Source organism: Microtus pennsylvanicus, chromosome 7, assembly GCF_037038515.1.
Source record: "Microtus pennsylvanicus isolate mMicPen1 chromosome 7, mMicPen1.hap1, whole genome shotgun sequence".
NCBI classification, from domain to species: Eukaryota; Metazoa; Chordata; class Mammalia; order Rodentia; family Cricetidae; genus Microtus; species Microtus pennsylvanicus.
Window position 1 is genome coordinate 92,452,833 of NC_134585.1, and position 20,002 is coordinate 92,472,834.

The 20,002-nt window shown below is 39.3% G+C and overlaps 1 protein-coding gene and 1 pseudogene across 3 annotated transcripts in view; one reads left to right on the forward strand and one right to left on the reverse strand.

Annotated features, from left to right (window-relative positions):
* Nucleotides 1-20,002, forward strand: part of Ugt8 (UDP glycosyltransferase 8) — a 61,364-nt gene that overhangs the window by 12,191 nt on the left and 29,171 nt on the right. For all 3 annotated transcript variants that reach the window (XM_075981448.1, XM_075981449.1, XM_075981447.1), the window contains exon 2: nt 9,164-9,987. In XM_075981448.1, the coding sequence (XP_075837563.1) occupies nt 9,166-9,987 (822 nt within the window). In that variant the 5' untranslated portion in view covers nt 9,164-9,165. The remainder of the gene's footprint in view (nt 1-9,163; nt 9,988-20,002) is intronic.
* LOC142854032 (zinc finger and BTB domain-containing protein 7B-like) lies at nt 5,278-6,361 on the reverse strand (annotated as a pseudogene).

The following is a 20,002-nucleotide window of genomic DNA, read 5'->3' on the forward strand; positions in this document are numbered from 1 at the left end:
AAAACCAAAGACCAACAAAACAAAACAAACAAAGCAAAAACCTGGACCTGATCTTTTGATTGTGGCAACAATGAAGTTTTTAAACATCTTTAGGTTTTAAAAGCTAGAGATGTTTTAGCGTTGAACTGTAGCCACAGGATTAAAGATTGGCCATTTATCAAGCCAATTAAAACATTACATATTAAGGCTGTTGGGCACTCACATTATTTTAAGCAAATTGCTGTTGCGTATTTGTGATTGAACAGTAATCTGCTTCCTTGCAAAGTAGCATTGCTGACAGTTTGACCATGATCTTGTTTTGGCTGTTAGAGTGTTGGCTACCTCTTGGCCTACATGGACAGTTACTTTGTATAAGTACCAGCCTTCCCATGTCCCTAGGGAGTTTGTTTCAGAAATAAATTTATTGGGGACCCTCACTTTTGATCTATCGAAGCCTAGTTTTTAACATGTCTTATGAAGAGCCTGTGTACCCTAATTTGGAAATCAATTTGAATTCATTTCTTATTTCTAAATTTAGTATTCTAATGGTTTGATCTTTACTGTTTTATGATTATTCCATATCAATCTCATTAAACTTACCCCCTTTCCTCCTTTCCTTCTTTTTCATACTCCTCCCCCAGTAGGTTATTTCCCTAACTCTTTCTAAGCTTGTTCATTATCTAGTTTTGAGCAAGTTTTATAGTAGGGAAGGATGTTCAAGACCTTTCAATTTGATAGTCTCACTTGGCAGGTTAGATAATTAGTCTCAGAGAAAAAAAATACTTGGCTTCATTTACAAAGATTACTAATGACAGGATTTATGGATATGTACTTTCTCTTTCTTTTTTTTTCTTTAATTATAAATCAATTAAAAATTCCCAAACTTCAGATATGAACTAACTGAAAAAACAATCTTGAATTCTCAAATATACTTCCAAGCCAAAATCTTAAGTATTCATCGACAACTATTTTACTTATATATCTAAGTTGATCTTGATATACTTTACTAAGAAATTTCATTTTAGTAATGCATTAACAACATAAATTAGTTTAGAATTTGTGAAATGATTTAGGTGAGAGGGAAACCTCAGTCCTGAAAGGAAGGAATGACGGCGAGCAGGATGGCCGCGTGTTCACTGCTGGTGTAGTACTAAAAACTTTCCTCGTGTACTCTGGGAAACGGTAGGTAATTTTAGCTGAAGAAGCTTGCAGTTGCTTGGGATTGTTCAGCTGCTTCTTCTGTGCTTCTGAGGATGGGCGCTCTACACTTTGCTTTTACCTCAGGTATTTCAGGGTCACTCCTACATTTTATTCAGCTGTGCTCCTTGCATAACTCTGCACTGAAGTGTTGAGTGCCAGTTTCTCACGAGTCAGTCTGGTGGAGCATGACAGAGATAGCTCCAGCTGCTTATTTAAAATACAGATTCTCTGCTCCCTAAGTCGCAGGCCATTTGCTAAAGAGACCTTGGACTCTGTAATTTTACTCAGTATTTGAAGTGGAACTTTTGGGTCCTAAAATTTGAGGATCGTTTCATTTAGATGGTTAAATTATGTGTTTCATTATTTCTTATATAAAATTAGATTTATTAATATTGCTCATCATCATTTTCATTTTGAGTCCAGTTCTCATTCTGTACTAGGCTAACTTGGAATTCATAGTGATATCCCTACCTCCACCTCCTGAATACTAGGGCTATAAACTCTCCAACTTTGGTGTTTCAAATAGCTAAATTTATCATGATTAGACAAAAGTGGGTATGGGGTCCCGGGTGCAGTTTGTTGACATCTATATTGTCCTATTTTCTGTCTTCTCCCTAGCCTTGTTCTTGTTTTCCTTTCACTGGCTGGTTGAGGAGAAACTCTCTATGTGGACAGGGGCCAGCTATTGCTGATAAAGGAAAAGGGTTGAGTTTCTCATTACAGCTTTGCCACCTATACTGCAGATGTCAGCAAGGGGATGGATAACTGTGGCTGATTACAGTGCGGGCGTGCCTAGCTCGGAATGTTACAAGAGCAGCAGTAATACTGCATTCCTTGCGACCTGTGTTTGAAGGCATTGCTAATGACTTTTTATTTCATTTATATAGAGCCAGATCTGCCTCTTTGTACTACTCCCAAACAGCTCTATCAGTCTCACTCTCTGTAATGGAATATGTTAGTATAAGCAGTAATGCAATACGAATGTAATATTTTTATCATGATCTTCCAAATTAGTTGTTAGTCACAGGTATTCTTTTTCTTTTAGAAGTGAATGTGTTAGAAATTTTGAACTGAAACTTTTGACAGGGAGACTCAAATTTATGTATTTTTTAAATTTGTAAGTCCTGCTTGAGGAAACTCATAGGAGAGTTAGGTTTAGAGGGTGAACTTCTTATTCATCATGTCTGAACAGGTCCTGAATGGTAATCTCAGAAAGAAGTCATTGCTGGAGGGGTTGGGGGCTTAAATGTTTACTACCATTCCAGAGTAAGATTGTTAGCCCTAGACAATTGCCCTCATTGTATTTGACAGGAGGTCTTTATTTTATGTGGGAATAAAGTGGCCCAAGGATAGCACCTTAAGTCAGAATAAAGGAGACAGAGGGACTAATGACAGGAAGCAATGTTAGCTTTTCATCCAGCTTCAGTACTTTGTGAGCTCCAGTGGGGAGTCAACACTTTTATTTCTAGGCCCCTGCTTTACTTCATCTCCTCATCCTGTAGGAGAATTTATTTATGCAACTCAAACTAGATGCTGCAAATGTTCTTTTTAATCTTTTTGGCCACGAACCAAGTTGAAGTAGAGGACGCTATTCCTTGAGAAGAGAACAGAGGCCGCAGTCATCTTCTGATGCCTCAGTTTGGCATCTAGCACACCACAGAGTTCCCTAAGTACATTTCTCGCTGCTGTGATTGAGTGTAATGATAATTCTCTTAGTTGTTTATAACAGTTCTATGATTATTGGGGTTACCTAAGAAAGAAAAGTAGAACCTCTGAACTCAAAAAAAAGCTCTTAATTGTCAGTAGCAGTGTGTCTACTGGCTGGAGACACAGTTTGGCACTGCCTCTGTGCCTTAGGAGTTCTGTTCAGAAATATTTACTCAGGTGAGGCTGGGATTCTTGATTGTAACACAGGAAATAATTTCAGGACAAGTCAGGATAAAGCTCTGGTGGGCGTGGGCTTCTGGAGAGAGCATGCTTAAGTGCCTTTAGACTAACCATATGTATCATGAGTGGCTTCTGAACTTGCCAGTACTGCTTTGCAGCCCTATTCAGACTGCTGTGTTGGAACCGTTTGTTTGTTCTTTCACCTCATGTATGACAAATTACTATTCTTTCAATATAAAATGCCAAGTGCTGTCATGTGTCACACATTGGAATTGGTGAACCATATAGTTTATCTAAATCCTCAGGCAGTAGTCTGGAACCATCAGTTCTAATGTATGAATCAACCAATACCTACTCAAGTGTTTTGAGGAACAAAAAATATGTAATTATGTATAGAAAAGAGATTTAGTGCTACACCATGTTTTGTAAATAAAACTCCTACCTATAAAGTTGTTATTTTTTACAACGAATTTTAAATTATTATTTCTTACTGTCTCTTACACCCAAGGGTGGGTGGGGTAGGGTCAGGGGTAGAAGAAGGCTATGGGATAGAGAATGCTTTCTCAGACTAAGCCAGTAAGTGGGAAAGCAAAATGGAGAGATTGGCCTCACTGTCAAGGACTAAGCCTCAGGTTTCTCCAGCCCTGGGCTCCTCATTCGCCTGAATTGCTAGGATGAGACCCGGGACACCTGACCTTCCTATTAATATATTACATCATCACTTTGTAAATAGATATAGGCACAGGTTGTTTGACCCCCACCATTGGGGATATCTGTGCAAATGGGTGTGGAGATGCATGGGGAGAGGAGAGCACTGGGCCCTTGAACCTGCCCCTTTTGCGGGGAGCAGGTAAAGAGCGGGAAATAGTGCAAGGTAGAGCCCCATTCACAGTAGAGATCCAGCACCAAACTAGGAAAGGATAGGCTTAAGATTCTTTCCCACCTCAGGAGACTTGGTAGTTAAAAATGTGAAATTCCATTTCAACAAGACCACCAGAAGAGGCAATGTATACAGTGGGGGTGGACTCACTCCTAAGAAAGAGTGACAGGCAAAATCTAGGAAAGGATCCTTTTCCCCTAGGTTGGTTCTGCAATCGCCTAACCACCATATTGGCAAGGGGGCACCCATTCACAGGCCAGGATGTCTGGGTGTAATGCTAGATCATGAAAAATGGTCACTGGCCTGGGGTAGGGTGGGGATGGGGTGGAGGGTAGGGGTTTGGGTGGGGAGGGGAGGATAGGCCCACCCTTACAGGGCATGGCTTCCAGATGGCGCTGGCTTGGCCACTCCCTTCAAAAAGCTACCTCAACCCCTTACCCCATCCCACACCCAACACCCACCATCCCAGGGGATGCATTAGTGAGGGGCAGCAAGCAGCAGGGGCGTCTCAGCTTGTACCTCCATGGTAGGAAGATAAGGAGGAGTAAAGGGTAAGATGCTCAGCCCTCCCTGCTCTCTTGCCCCCAGGAAGGAGTGCCAGGAACAAGACATTCCCTGACCTGGAGGCAGGAGGAAAGAGGTGGAGAGCTCCCTTAGTTGGGTGGAGCACTCCTGCTACCACCTGGGGCTGGGCAGGTGAATCAATGAGGTCACTTTGCTGCCTTCTCCAAGATCCCAAGTCTCAACCTTGGAACTGGGTAGAGGGCCACTGGGATGGCTCATTTCCTCCCTGTTCCAGTCTTTCTGGCTTCCACCTTGTTTCCCTCACCCACTTTTCCTTTGCCACCCCTTTGCATAATTTACAGGGAACAGAAACCAGGAAGGGGGTGGTCTCGGAAGAGATGGGCAGTCTTTTACCTCACACACAGCCAAAACTCAGGGGGCAAGGCTTTGGTCCCAAGCCTTAGATTCCTAGAAACCTGCATAAAAGAAGTGGGACCCCACAAATCAAAGATAGATTATTGGTTCTATTCTCCAGTAGCATTTGCGGACAGAGACCTTTACTCTGTGTGTGTGTGTGTGTGTGTGTGTATGTGTACATACATAAATTTTTTTCATATATTACTCCTTGGGTGATCATCCCAGTCTAGAGAGCTTGTGCATCAAAACCTCAGCTTGAAATTGGAATGTAGATTCTTGGGAGAAAGGGTTGATTCTCATGCCATCAAGGCTCAGTATCCTTCACCCCAACTCCACTTGTCTTTGATGCTCCCTGTCGCTTAGCATGATGTCCCAGGCCTTGTGCTGTTACTGCCTGGCCATTCATCCCTCTATGACGAGGACTCTGCCAATGGCGTGGTAGGTGTCCCCTCCTTCTCCTCATAGAGCTCTTGCATAGTGAATGGGGGTCCTGCATAGTGACTGGGGAAGCCTTTTGCTCCCAGAATGGAGCCAGAGAGATCTGGAAGGTGTCCATTTGAGCACTGGAGAGGTCAAGGCCAACAGGGTCTGGTGGCTGAGGATGCTGAGTCGTTCAGTGGCATATCATCCTCCTTCTGGTGCTCCCCTCCAGGCAATTCTGGCCCATGAAATGGTGCTGCAGGTGGTCCTCCTTGGTGAAAGCCTTGTGGCACAGGTGGCACTCATAGGGCAGATCCACAGTGTGTAGGTGCATGTGGTTCTTGAAGTCTTACTATGCAGGAAGCTGGCTGGGCAGTGTGGGCATGAGTAGGGGCACTCTACTGTGTGCTTCTGCATATGGACCCTAAGCTTGTCATTCTTGGTAAAGCAGATATCTTAAACCTCACAGGTGTGGTTCCAGGGTGGCTTGGCATAGAAAACTTAGGTAGGCCATCAGGTCAAAATCATTGGTATCTTCATTTGAACCATCTGGTGATATTGGGGGCTCATTGCTCTCTGCTAGCCCATAGGCTGGGGGATATACCAGGTTTTCCTCTTCTTCGTCACCCTCAAAGACCTCAGATCTAGGGCTGATTAGGAGGTAAGGCAGCACATGTGGGAGGATTGTACCTGGTCACAAACCCACTGCTCCCACAGTTGTCTACTCTACCAACCACCTCTTCTTTGTAAGTCAAGGGATGGGTGAGTTCTATGGATGTATCAGGGACCAGGTGGTTTGCTCAGGCCCCCTTGGTTTGAAGAAAAGCTTTTAGGGACTTGCAGCTATGGCAGGCAATAGGTTGAACTGGTGGTGGTGGTGGTGATTGGAGGGGCACCTGTGGAGGACCATCTTCACATTGCGCTCTCCTGAGGTTGAAGCCGTGGTGGTGGCAGTGGCAAAAGTCTCCATTTATAGTCAGACTTGCTCACAGTCATCCTTATCGGAGCTGGGGGCTTCTAGCCCGCAGCTTGTAGAATTTCCATGTAGGCAACAATAATGCAGGGCATTTCCATAGTCAGGCATCTTGGAGTACAGCCAGCATGTTGGCACTGCTAGTGATCAGTGTAGCTGTGTAGGCAAATTCCAGCAGGGCACCCAGGGCCTCAGGCCCTATAAAATCCTGCTCACACTCACGCACACCAGCCTATGCTCTTCCAGCATCTGTCATGCCACCCCTGTTCCCATAACAGACCCCCACCCGACCATAAATAGAGCTTCTGGAAGTAGTTGCTGTTAGGCAGCCAGCACAGCCATGTGTGTGCAGTACTCCAGCCCCTGCATTCTGATGGTGAGGTCGCATAGATGGCCCAGCTGCCTCTGCTCCTTGAGGCAGCTCAGGAGCTCACTGTGTGGTCTGGGAATGAGATCTAGTCAGGACATCCACAGGAACCCCCCATAAGGGCTCCCCATCTTTTCCTATGAGCCTTCTGGGGCTGCAGAGGGACGAGTTGGGAAGCATTACTTCCCCAGTCAGCCCAGGCCCTGCTCTGGTTCTAGTGAGAAGACTGAGGTGGGTGGCTCACCTCTAGTTGCTGGGGAGGCTCCTCTTCCACCACCCTTTGCCTCCTCCTGATGCTCTGGTCCCTGCTGCGCTATGGAGAGCCTTACATTCACCTCATCTCCCCTTCCAGAGCCTGCCTCATCTGTCCTGTCTCACCTGTTGTCCTGTTCTGCTTGCTATCCCCTGATAGTTCCACACACACACCTACCACTTCCAAACTCCCCTTCCCTTTACCAACACTCTTGGTCACTTCCTGGATTTTTACCCCCTCTCCAGTACTCCCTCCCTCTGCCCAATAATGATATAAGCTTACACCTCCTCCAATAGCTAGTTCCCGCAGGAGGCTTAAGGGTCCCTCCATCCTTTTCATCCCTTTCCTCTAGCTCTTACTATGCTTCCTGAGCCTTTCTCAGTTGTTCCCTTTCCCTTTTTTTTTCTTTCTCCCTTCTGCTGCCATCCCTCTCTCTCTTCTCTGTCTATCATTATCTCCTGTAGTCCACCTTCACTTATACAGTTTTTGATAAACAGTCTTTCTAAAACACAAATGACTATTAGGACAAGATATAAAATAGCAGCAGATAATAATCCAGGGGATGTGATCAGATGACTGTGGACTAGGAGAATTTCAGCATTTGTTGCTAGCCATGGTCCTTCCTCAGTGTATGACTTTGAGTGTGATTGAAGTGCATGCTAATTGTCAAGACTAACAGAGTAGAATAGTAGCTGTCTGCCATGGACCCATCAATGAGCATCTTGTGTATGCACATGGTGACAGTAGACAACAGTATTTATGGCATACCTGCTATTACGTAAATTTCATCCCTAGAATTTATAACATGTGCATGCAAACTCTCTAATTTTTTCTTCTTTAAGCTGGAAGAAACGAACACTAGAGTGTCACAACTGGTATGAGGCCAAAATATAGTACATTAAAAACCTAGAAAGCATTTTTCTTCTCCAAGACTACTTATTTTGTCCTATATCGACCTTGTAATTAGAGAAAAATTTGCTGTGGAAACTGTGGGGTTTTGTTTTTGTTTGTTTGTTTTTATAGATTTTTTTTATTTATAGAATACATTGTTTTTATTTCTGCTTTGAGTGATAAAGGGAAAAATAGCTGAAAATATAGTGCATTTATTATTGGAAGAATCCAGTTTGTTTTCTGCGTGATTATTTTAGATTGCTTGCAAAATTTGAATATTGAAATTTGAATATTTGTTTCAGTTGAGTTTAGATGGTGGGAATTTGTCTAAAGAATTTGGCTAATACACAGTCATTAACAAAAACACGCATGTTCACCATCATTTGTAATGTATGTCTAAATATATTTTGGGTTGTTCCTTGAAACCAAAATGTCCAGTTTCCATGCATAACTCTTTAGACTGTTTCTCTACTCAGAGGTCTTCCCTAGAGCCTGATGATATTGGGTAGCTTTGTGTACAGCTATTAGTTCTCCTGAAAATAATGTGCTTATTTCCCACAAATGTCAGAGTCAGACTTTGTACGTAACCTATTAACATGAAAGGCTAGAAGAAATGTCTGTCTTGCAGTGTACATCCATGTAACTTGAGGTTGGTACTCTGCTTGAAGGTGGAATGTAGAAGGTGTGGTCTGGGACAGAGTCATTTGCAAAACCTTTCTTCAATATGCAGTTGACTTTCGAAAGTCATTCACTTGGGTGATGCCCTGAATTAACACATTACATAATCACAAAACTGTTACATAAATACAGACTGCCATGATATTTAGCATACTTAATGATGATTTTACCTGTGAGGGAAATACATTTTCTACAGAATTACTGAACTACTTCTTAATTATTTTATGAAGAGTGACCTCTTATTGGAAACCTTTACTCACAACTGGGAGTGTTACCACTAAATTAAAATGACTTAAGTAGCAATTGGGTAGTGATATACCTGAAAATTAAAAACTATCACTCTCCTGGAATTAACAATGATATGACATATATTAAGAATAAGGATTTTTAATACTGTTTCATAGATAGTGTTCAAACAAGCACTATCACTTGTCTCTAAGCCTTGCAGAAGTTATTATTTGGATTAAAAAGCTTTCATTTACTAATGAAATAATGTATTTTCAGATTGATCTTAATATGTATTGTGAGTCAATTTCTTCCAATTCTGTACTTCAATAATAATTTTTATCTAAGTGAAGGCTTCTTTGGTATATATATTGGGTTAATTTTTAAAAGAATTGGATCATCATATATTTTGGAAAGTAAAGTATTTGTGATTGTTTGAATGGCTAGCTTTCTATACTGTTTTAAGTTATTTTCTGGTTGTCTTCACAGCTATGAAGTCTTACACTACATATTTCATGCTCCTATGGAGTGCTGTTGGAATAGCAAGGGCTGCCAAAATCATCATCGTGCCGCCAATTATGTTTGAAAGCCATTTGTACATTTTCAAGACGCTAGCATCAGCCTTGCATGAGAGAGGCCACCACACAGTGTTCCTTCTCTCAGAAGGCAGAGACATTGACCCATCTAATCACTACAGCCTCCAGCGATACCCAGGGATCTTCAACAGTACCACCTCAGATGCTTTCCTGCAGTCTAAAATGCGGAATATTTTCTCTGGGAGATTGACAGCAGTTGAACTGGTTGACATACTGGATCACTATACTAAGAATTGTGACATGATGGTTGGCAACCAAGCCCTAATCCAGGGTTTGAAAAAGGAAAAGTTTGACCTGCTACTTGTGGACCCCAATGATATGTGTGGTTTTGTGATCGCTCATCTTTTAGGAGTTAAATATGCTGTATTTTCTACTGGCCTTTGGTATCCTGCTGAAGTAGGAGCGCCTGCTCCTTTAGCTTATGTCCCAGAGTTTAACTCACTCCTCACAGACCGCATGAACTTCCTGGAGAGGATGAAAAATACTGGCGTTTACCTCATTTCCAGAATAGGGGTCAGCTTTCTGGTTCTTCCCAAATATGAGAGGATAATGCAGAAGTACAACCTGCTCCCTGCGAAGTCCATGTATGATTTGGTTCATGGGTCCAGCCTGTGGATGTTGTGTACTGACGTAGCACTGGAGTTTCCGAGACCCACCCTGCCTAACGTTGTGTACGTTGGAGGAATCCTAACAAAGCCGGCCAGCCCACTGCCAGAAGTAAGGTTTGCTGAACATCTTGGTAATTTTTTTTTAAAATATAAGGGTCAGTTTTTATTCCTGAAAGAAAAAGTATTGATTAGTATCATTTTAAGAGCCCATATCTGATTAGTTCTGTTTATTTGTGGATCCTTCACCTCCCTGGAATTCATCTGCTGTGGGTGAGCTTATCTATAGTAACAAGAGGCTCTTTGTCCTGTGCAAGCAGTAGATTGAATGGAAAAACATATTTAAAAAAATAAATGTGGTCTATGAGTTGAATATACTTAACTGTTTAGTTTTAGCAAGCATGATTTATTTTGCTTTCAGTTAAACTGTCTTTCACAAATAGTGTGCAGAACACTGTGTTGAGTGAACTTAGTAAAAATGGAGAGAATAAATGTACTTCTTTGGGAATTTATAATGACTAGAATATTTCCATCCTATAGTAGAAATGAGTATTAATTTCAAAGTAGGAAATCAACTAATTTAAATTAATAGCAAATGTAACATTTTAACAAAAGCATGCTTTAGTGCAGTTTCACTTAAAAAACAGAATTAATGGTGCTTTAGAAATATCTTCCTCCTCAAAACTGCCTTCTTTTTGTGCTAGTTGAATCATCAGCAAATTCTTTCTTCAGAAATGTTTTTTATCCTATTTTATTTTAATTAGCCACCTAGTCTATCAGGAGTCATTTATGCATATATTAAAAATGTTTTCAAAGATTCTGGTAGCTCAGTACTTGATGCCAACTACAACAGTAGTAGAGTTTATATAACTTTATTTTCTTTCATCTCTGAAAATAGCCACCTGCACACATGGTTGATTTCCACTGTAGGCACTAAATAAAAAAAAATCTGTCAGTCCCTCAATGAAGAGAAAACTCAGATTGTCTCTCATAGGTATCAACATAAAAATGATCACTGGGTAGTATTTTTTTACAGCGTAATCAGGTGACTGAAATGTAGATGTGAGGCTTTTCTGATAGACCCATTCAAGTGATACTTAAGAAATGCCTTGGTGTAGTCCATGTGACACGGATGCACTGAAATAGCTGGCTCCGTGTCCAGTGCAGTGTTAGCAGCTTGAATTGATGCAATCACTGGAGTGTCAAGGGCACAGCTGCACTAGCTATTGTAGAGGATGACAACTGACCTTACCCTATCTCAGCCATTCATGAAGAGTCACCTTGGGATATATCACTCGCCTTCCTAAAGATAGTTAAAGGAAGAATTTAGAAGCACCTTCTCAAGGATTTAGTAAACAAAACTGACTTTACCTTGAGAAGGTCATTTCTAATGTCACAGAGATAACTTGCTCTTTCTGCAGCTTCATCATTTCCCAGGGAGACCGGTGCTCTCTGCCAGCTTTATTGGTCTTGGTATCAGTACTTTGTCTACTCTGTCTCTTGGTTAGAGAAAGATCTTCTGATCCCCCGTCTTCTTTCCATTTTAGTACATATTTCTTGAGTTGCATCACCTTGAACAGCAAATTATAGGCATATAAGACTATTCTATGCTGACTTTTTGTGTGCTTTCTGTCTTTATTAAGATACATAATACACATGCATTTTTCTATAGTTTGAGCTTATTGGTATTGCCTTGGTTCCCTCTGTTTACCCATATCTTAACTAGTTTTAATATTGTATTTTTTTAATAACATTATTTATTTTACAGGTATGGGTATTTTGTTTACATGTAGGTTGGTGCACCACATGCATTAATTACAGATGGTTGTGGTGGGGGAAATCTATTTGGGTCCTCTAGAAAAGTGGTCAGTCCTCTTAACCACTAAGCTTCCTCTAATCCATCTTGTTTTTGTTGTTGTTTGTTTTTGTTTTTTTAAAACAATACTAGCGGGTTTTACTGAGCCTCACATAATGTGTTAAAATGTCTTTAGACTTGGTTGACACTGGCTTGACCTACTTTATGAGCTTATCAGTTCTTCATCCCTCATTGTGTTTTCTGTGTGATTCTAGTGAAAGTATGCTTCTAGTTTAACAGCAGTTGTTCATGTCTATTGGTAGTGTTACACATACAGTTGAACATACACGGCATGTGTTATACTGTAACGTGATCAGTAGCATTGGATTTTAAATGAAGATTAGTCTCATTTCAGTGTACCATTCTTAGTATGGATATTTTGACAAATGTCTACCTTCTTCCTTCAATTCCCTTACTCTTGTAATTTTATATGCTTAGAACATGTATCTTCCTACTGTGATTACTCTTGTTGATGTCTGAGATAAGCTGCGCAATAGTGTTATAAAAGTTAATGAGTTTTTCAGGTGTTCATACAGTTCCTGGACCTGATTCTGACACTGAAACAAGAGGGTCCTGCAGGAAGCTGGTGAGAAATGTTGTTCAGTAACAAGTACCCACTGTTCATTGCCTAGATATTTTATATTGGGGACATACTTCATTTTCCATCTGTCTGGAAATGATTTGGCAGTGAGATTTGAATTATGCAGCATGGGAAAATTTCTAAAAGGTGTTTTTAGATGCTTTCATGATGTCTGAATGTGTAGAAACTATTGTGAGTATCTGGACCAGTTCCATTCAGTAAATATTCACCTTCACAATACAGACAGCATAGCCCATTACTTGGCAGATAGATGTAAAGACTTTGAGTGCCTCATCCAAGCCCATAGTCTGTCAAGGCCTTTGTACCATAGATTGCTGGGCTATTGCTTAGTTTGTCAAAAAGAGCTATACCCTTTTAACTCAGGTTATTCATTTACACATAGGTAATTGTGTGCAAGACTGTACAGAGATAGTTGTTTCTTCAGGCTTATTTGAGATCAGTGTCTGTGAGTGCTTAGTATAAGAATCATTTGAAACTAGTTAGACTCTTAGATTTTAGAGATTCTAGGATTAATAATAAAATGCTGCATTAATATAGTGGGAAGAAATTATTTACCCTGATAATTAAGTAGTTCAAGATGTAACTTAGAAATGTGGTTAGAGAAACCATCTCTGTTGTGCCATCAATGCCCAGCTGCCCACAGTAGGATTCTAAACACTTGAATTAAGGGGAAGACATCTATCTGGGTTGGGTCACATCGTTGCTCAGGGTTATCTACTGTTATTACAAATCAGTAGAAAATATGGATGCCAATTTTCTTTCCTTTTTTGAGGTAGAATTTTTCTGTAGCTTTGGAGCCTATAGACCAGGCTATCCTTGAACTCACAAAGATCTGGCTGTCTCTGCCTCCTGAAGCTGGAAGTAAAGGGATGTGCCACCTGGCTAAATGCCAATTTTCTACAGGCTAGTTTGCCTTTGCTAGGTCTTTACACATATCTCTATTTAAATGGGGCCCTTCAATATTAAACATAAATTAAATAATGGCAAATACAGTGAGTACAGTACATCTTGTAGTAATTTTATTGGATGCTATGGATATGATTATTTACGGAGTCTACCCATTATTAAATAGAAATTTTCCTATGATGACTTTAGATGTTTCCTCATTGACAGAAGTCCTCTAGCTCTGCCAGACTGTTGATGTCTGCCACCTTTCAGCTTCCACAATACTGAACTCTAACAGAACCTATTAGACTTTCACTGTTAGTTTGGCAAATTGTGTTTCCTTAACATGAGTGTGGGTACTTCACAGAGTGTCATTTTTGTAACACAAGTATCTGAACAATATTAGGCACTCAGTAGATGTTTTATGTTAGAAGAAACCAACAGAAGTAACCTTCAACGGGCAAAATGATTCAACTGGTAGCAGTGTTGTTAGATGTTAAAACCACTGTCTATTCCAAAATTATGTCTACATCTTAAACTAAAACTAAAACTTCCAGAACAGTTTATTTTAGTGAACAAGAATAGGTATACTAGTGGTTTTTGACTGATAAAACCCAATTGGTAGGTGAATTGGTTACGTCATGGTTTTAAGATGGAAACAGGATTATCGCCATTGTATACCATATTTATTGAAGTGCCAGGTTATAGCCATTCTATACCATCTTGATCGAAGTGCCAATTTTCATAAGTTACTTTGTCAATATGTATAATCACTATCACTTGGTTTCTAGGATGGATTCTATTGGTGCTATAATTCACACTGTTATGCTGGCATTTGGAAAACAGAAAGTTGAAGACTGTAATGTTTGAAGAGACTGGAATTTAATTCCATTTGTGCTCAGATGTTCACCACAAAAGGAGAGTCAGGCAGGAAATGGTGGATTCATGCTTTTATAGTTTTTTGAGTTAGTTATAACAATTTGGCATTATTTTTTAGTAATAAACCAGAAGAAGTCTTTTATATTCAAATCTCTAGAGAAAGTAACTTAGGAACTGTGGAGCAATCAGTGGAGCAATTCACCATTCATTTCGCAACATTGTAAGATGAAATAACTTGTCTGTTGCTCCTGTAAGCATTATGAACTAACAGGATTTATTGATATGATATGAGATCCAATTATATGACCAGATTTTACTGTCTGAAATTGATATCACAGGGCTTAGCATAATTTTAAAGTCCCTTGCCCAAATATCTATCCTTAAACCGTTATTGTGCTCTTGAGAATTGTGCAATGAGATATTGATAAAACATTGGCAATGTTAAGGGAAATATTTTAACTGATATTTCTACCAGAGACAGTTTTCATAATAAATTGCTGTTGGGACCATATACTTGCTGTATTTTTCACATTTCCTTATTCCAAGCCAGTTCTATTTTTAAATTAAACTGCTTCTGTTAATGAGTTTGACACATTTATTTCTTAGTGCATTTTTTAAACAAAAATATTATTTTTACATATTAAATAACATTGTAATAGAATCTTATAATACAGTTTGAAACACCAGGAGACAGAAAAATTTTCAGGTTCAAAACATGCAAACAAATTTTTCCTAAAGTAGTTTTTCTATATGGGTCAATTTGAATTTGGCACCTGCACTCAGTGACTAGTCAATTTCTTTTTTTTTATTTCCACATATGCAATCTTTTTTATTTTTATTGAGCTCTACATTTTTCTCTGCTCCCTTCCCTGCCTCTCCCCTCCTCTTCAACCCTCTCTCGAGTTCCCCATGCTCCCAATTTACTCAGGAGAACTTGTATTTTTCTACTTCCCATGTAGATTAGATCTATGTATGTCTCTCTTAGGGTCCTCATTGTTGTCTAGGTTCTCTGGGATTGTGATTTGTGGGCTGGTTTTATTTGCTTTATGTTTAAAAATCACTTATGAGTGAGTACATGTGATAATTGTCTTTCTGGGTCTGTGTTACCTCACTCAAAATGATGTTTTCTTGCTCCATCCATTTGCCTGCAAAATTCAAGATGTCATTATTTTTTTTTCTGCTGTGTAGTACTCCATTGCGTAAATGTACATTTTCCTTATCCATTCTTCGGTCAGGGACATTTAGGTTCTTTCCAAGTTCTGGCTATGACAAACAATGCTGCTACGAACATAGTTGAGCACATGTCCTTGAGCATCCTTTGGATATATACCCCAATATACCTCAAGTGGGTCTTGAGGAAGGTTTTTTTTCCTAATTTTCTGAGAAATCACCACATTGACATCCAAAGGGGTTGTACCAGCTTGCACACCCACCAGCAATGCAGGAGTGTTCCCTTTACCCCACATCCTCTCCAGCATAAGTTGTCATTAGTGTTTTTGATCTTGGCCATTCTTACAGTTGTAAGATGGAATCTCAGAATTGTTTTGATTTGCATTTCTCTGATGACTAAGGATGTTGAACATTTCCTTAAATGTCTTCCAGGCATTTTAGATTACTCTGTTGAGAGTTCTCTGTTTAGGTCTGCACACCATTTTTTTTATTGGCGTATTTGTTCTTTTGATAACCAATTTCTTGAGTTCTTTGTATATTTTGGAGATCAGACCTCTGCCTGATGTGGGGTTGGTGAAGATCTTTTCCCATTCTGTAGGCTGCCGCTTTGTTTTGTTGACCATGTCCATTGCTTTACAAAAGCTTTTAAGTTTCAGGAGATCCCATTTACTAATTGTTTCTCTCAGTGTCTGTGCTGCTGAAGTTATATTTAGGAAGTGGTCTCCTGTGCCAATGCGAACGTTCAAGTGTACTTCTCCCTTTCTCTTCTATAAGGTCCAGTGTGTCTGGCTTAATGTTGAGGTCCTTGATCTATTTAAACGTGAGTTTTGTACATGGTGATAGATATGGGTCTATTTTCATTCTTCTACAAATTGATATCCAGTTATGCCAGCACCATTTGTTAAATATGCTTTCTTTTTTTCCATTTGATATTTTTTTGCTTCTTTGTCATAAATCAGGTGTTCAAAAGTGTGTTGAATAATATCTGGGTCTTCGATTCAGTTCCATTGGTCAGTTAATTACGTGGTTAAAAGTGTACACACTAGGCACAGTACTTTGAGGAATGAAAGTGTTAAAAGAACAAGACAATTAAGCATGTTGTCCTCTTCCCAAAACGCTCTTCTAGTTTAAGGAGGATGTCTTGTTAAAGGGGCCATTGACTTTTAACTGTAGTGTCTTGTATGGTTTGTTTTTGACATGGGTACTTATGTTCAGGTTCAAGAGGAGAACCAAATGTCATTCAGAGATACTATTTTGCCTTTATTTCATTCTGGCTTTTTTTTTTCTTAACCCTTTGGGGGCATATCTATAATATAGTAAAATAGACTTACTGAAGTACATTGGCCTGATTTTATAGTTCAATGAATATAGCAACTGCTAAATAAGTATCTCTAGAATGGAATAGCTTTGTGTACAATTAGAGAAGGGTTCATTTCATAATAGTTGAAGATTTCATTTGCATCCCTCTTTAAGAAAACTTTATGTTCTATTTTTTCTAATTTTCCAGAAGGAATAATAGATAATGAAAATCAGCTTACAAATCTAGATTAAATTATTTTATCTCATTTTAATTACAAAATTATGATTTATTATGTGTGTGTCCATGTGTGAGCATACATGCTCATGTTGTGGTATATGTGTAAAAGTAAGAGGACAGCTTGTAAGAGTTGTTTCTCCCTTTCCGCTGTGTATGTACCAGTGATTAAGCTCAGATCACCAAGGTGGGCAACAGATGCCATTACCTACTGAGACGTCTCACTCAGGCCTAGTTTATTTATAATCAAACTGTAAATGAATCAGTAGTAAACCATTGTTTTTTCTGTTTGTCTTAGCTTACGACATGTGCAAGACAGTTTGTGACATTTACATAAGTGGTATATATAAGAACACCCCCCTCTCTTAGGCCTTAGTTACCCTCTCCCCAGCTGATTACCTCCTTCTTTTCTAATTTCTCTTTCCACTCATCTACCTTTTAATAGCCTCATCCACTTCAGATAAGATGGGAAAGAGAACATTTGGATCACCTTATAAGCATTCTTATTTCTTTTGGAGTTTTCATTGGCAAAACCAAAACCATGTACCCGTTCACTAATGAGTTCATAAAAGAGCTGGTAGGGATCAAGGAAATAGAAAAGCACTATTATAATTTGTATTTAGTGAAACTTTAATTATATATAAAAATAATTAGAAATAGCATTTGTTTATTAAAAACTAATAAACATTCCTTAGTTGACAGACTTCTGGGCTGTTTTCAATATCTAGCTATTATGAATAGAGCAGCAATGGACATGGCTGAATAAGAATATCTGTAGGAAGATGTAGAGTCATTTGGGTATTTTGCCCAAGAGTGGTATAGGTAAATCTTGTGGTTGATTGATTTTCAGCTTTTTGAAGAACCTCCACATTAATTTCCAAGGTGGTTGTAACAGTTTGCACTCCCACTAGCACTGACTAAATTCAGCATATGCTATAGTTTGTTTTATTGATCTTGGCCGTTCTGGCTATGGTAAGAAAAAAATCTCGAAGTAGTTTTTATTTGTATTTCCTGGTGACTAACTAAGGATGTTGAACAGTTCTTTAAGTGCTTCTCAGCCATTTGTGTTTCATCTTATGAGAAGTCTCTCTGGGTTTAGTTCAGTACAGCATTTTAAATTGAATTGTCTTTATGATGTTCAGGTTTTTTTTTCTTTTAGTTCTTTGTGTACTTTAGACCCCATCAGATGTAAACTTTAAAGAATCTTTCCTCCTTCTCTAGGCTCCTTTTCTGATCAAATGTTTGTGTACTTTGCTGTGCCAAAGCTTTTAAACTTTATCATATCCAATTTATTAATTGCTAGTCTTAATGCCTGTGCTACTGGGGTACTGTTCAGAAAGTCCTTTCCTGTGCCCATAAATGCAAGCCTGTTCTCTACATTTTCTGTGTCAGATTTGGGGTGAACTCAGACAGTGACAGCACACACAAGATCTGCACAGGCTCAAACTAGACAAAATCCCAGCACTGAGAAGGAGGAGAGGACACCAAGTCCCAACCATAACCAAAAACTTACAATTAATTCCTGCTTGGAAAGAGAAAATCAGCTTCCTCCAAAGAGTATGCCCAAAGCACACCCCCAGGGCAGGCCCCATGCCCAGGAATAGTTGGTTAACTTAAAGCAGACTCCGTGTTTTTGTATCCTATTAGTTTTGTTTTGGTATTTTTTTGTTGTTGTTTGTTTTGATTTTGTTTTTGAGAAGGAGAAAGAAGGACACGAAATTGGGTGGGTACAGAGATTGGGAAGAGTAGGGGAACAAGAAAGAATATGATCAAAGTATCTTGTCAAAAATTTTTTAAATAAAAAATAAATTTCAAATCCTCTAATTACAAATTGAAACTGTCAAGGGAACAACAAACCAAGATGTATTTAGGAAAACATGTGTGCACCAAACTCTAGCACACGCAAATTCATAAGAAGTATTCTACTGGACTTCAAGACAGAGTTAATTTAACTCAGTAACATTAGGTGATTTCAATACCCAACTTTCTCCAACAAACAGGTGATCTGGTGAAAAATAAGTAGAGAAACAAAAGGCATAATATGTCAAATGGACACAACAGGTAATCTACTGACTATTAAACCTCAAACTAAAGAATATATATTCTACTAGCACCCATGGAAGTTCCTCTAAAACAGACCATATATTAGAGCATAAATCTCAGAAAATATAGAAAAAATTGAAATAACTCAGTGTATTCTCTCTGACAACAACACAATACAACAAAATGAACAGTGGAAGAATTCCTAGTACATTGGTTCTCAACATGTGGGCTGTGACCCCTTTGGGGTCGCATATCAGATATCCTGCATATAAGATATTTACATTACAGTTCCTAACAGAAGCAAAATGACATTTTGAATTAGCAACAAAATAATTTTATGGTTGGGGATCACCACATGGGGAACTGTCTTAAGGGCCATAGCTTTAGAAAAGCTGAGAACCACTGCTGTAGTTGTTGCACAAACTCAAAGAGATGAAAATAAAAGAATAAAAATAACCCAAAAATCTCAGTACAGAATAGTGGACAGGCCAAAACGTAATCAAGAAAGAAATAATTTTAATTTTCACAACACAAAGGAGTGTGTAGGCATGGGTAAGTAACTCCTTGAGAGCTCACTGGTCCAGTAACCAAAAGGCTTTTGGCTGAATGAATTCCCACAACAGTAGTGTTTGTGAGTATTTCTTGAAATGTAATCTTATAAAATTTTAGAGGAGCTGGAGAGATCCCTCAGTGGTCGAGAGCACCAGTCTCTGAGAATTCAAATGATTCCCAGAACCCACACAGTGAATGCCCCAGAACTCCAGATTGAGGGAATCCATTGTCCTCTTCTGACCCAAGGATACCTTTGCACACAGATACATGGATATACAAATAAATAAAATAAAGATCAATCTTAATAGGGAATTTAAAACCTATCAAATTGCCGGGTGGTGGTGGTGCACGCCTTTAATCCCAGCACTCGGGAGGCAGAGGCAGGCGGATCTCTGTGAGTTCGAGGCCAGCCTGGTCTACAAGAGCTAGTTCCAGGACAGGAACCAAAAAGCTACGGAGAAACCCTGTCTCGAAAAAAAAAAAAAACCTATCAAATTATGTATGCAATTTAGTTTCTCCTTGGAGCAAAATGACTAGCTCAACAAAAACAATAAAAAAAACTATAGGAAGAAAAATAAATTGTATGTCTCATCTTTGTATGATGGAGG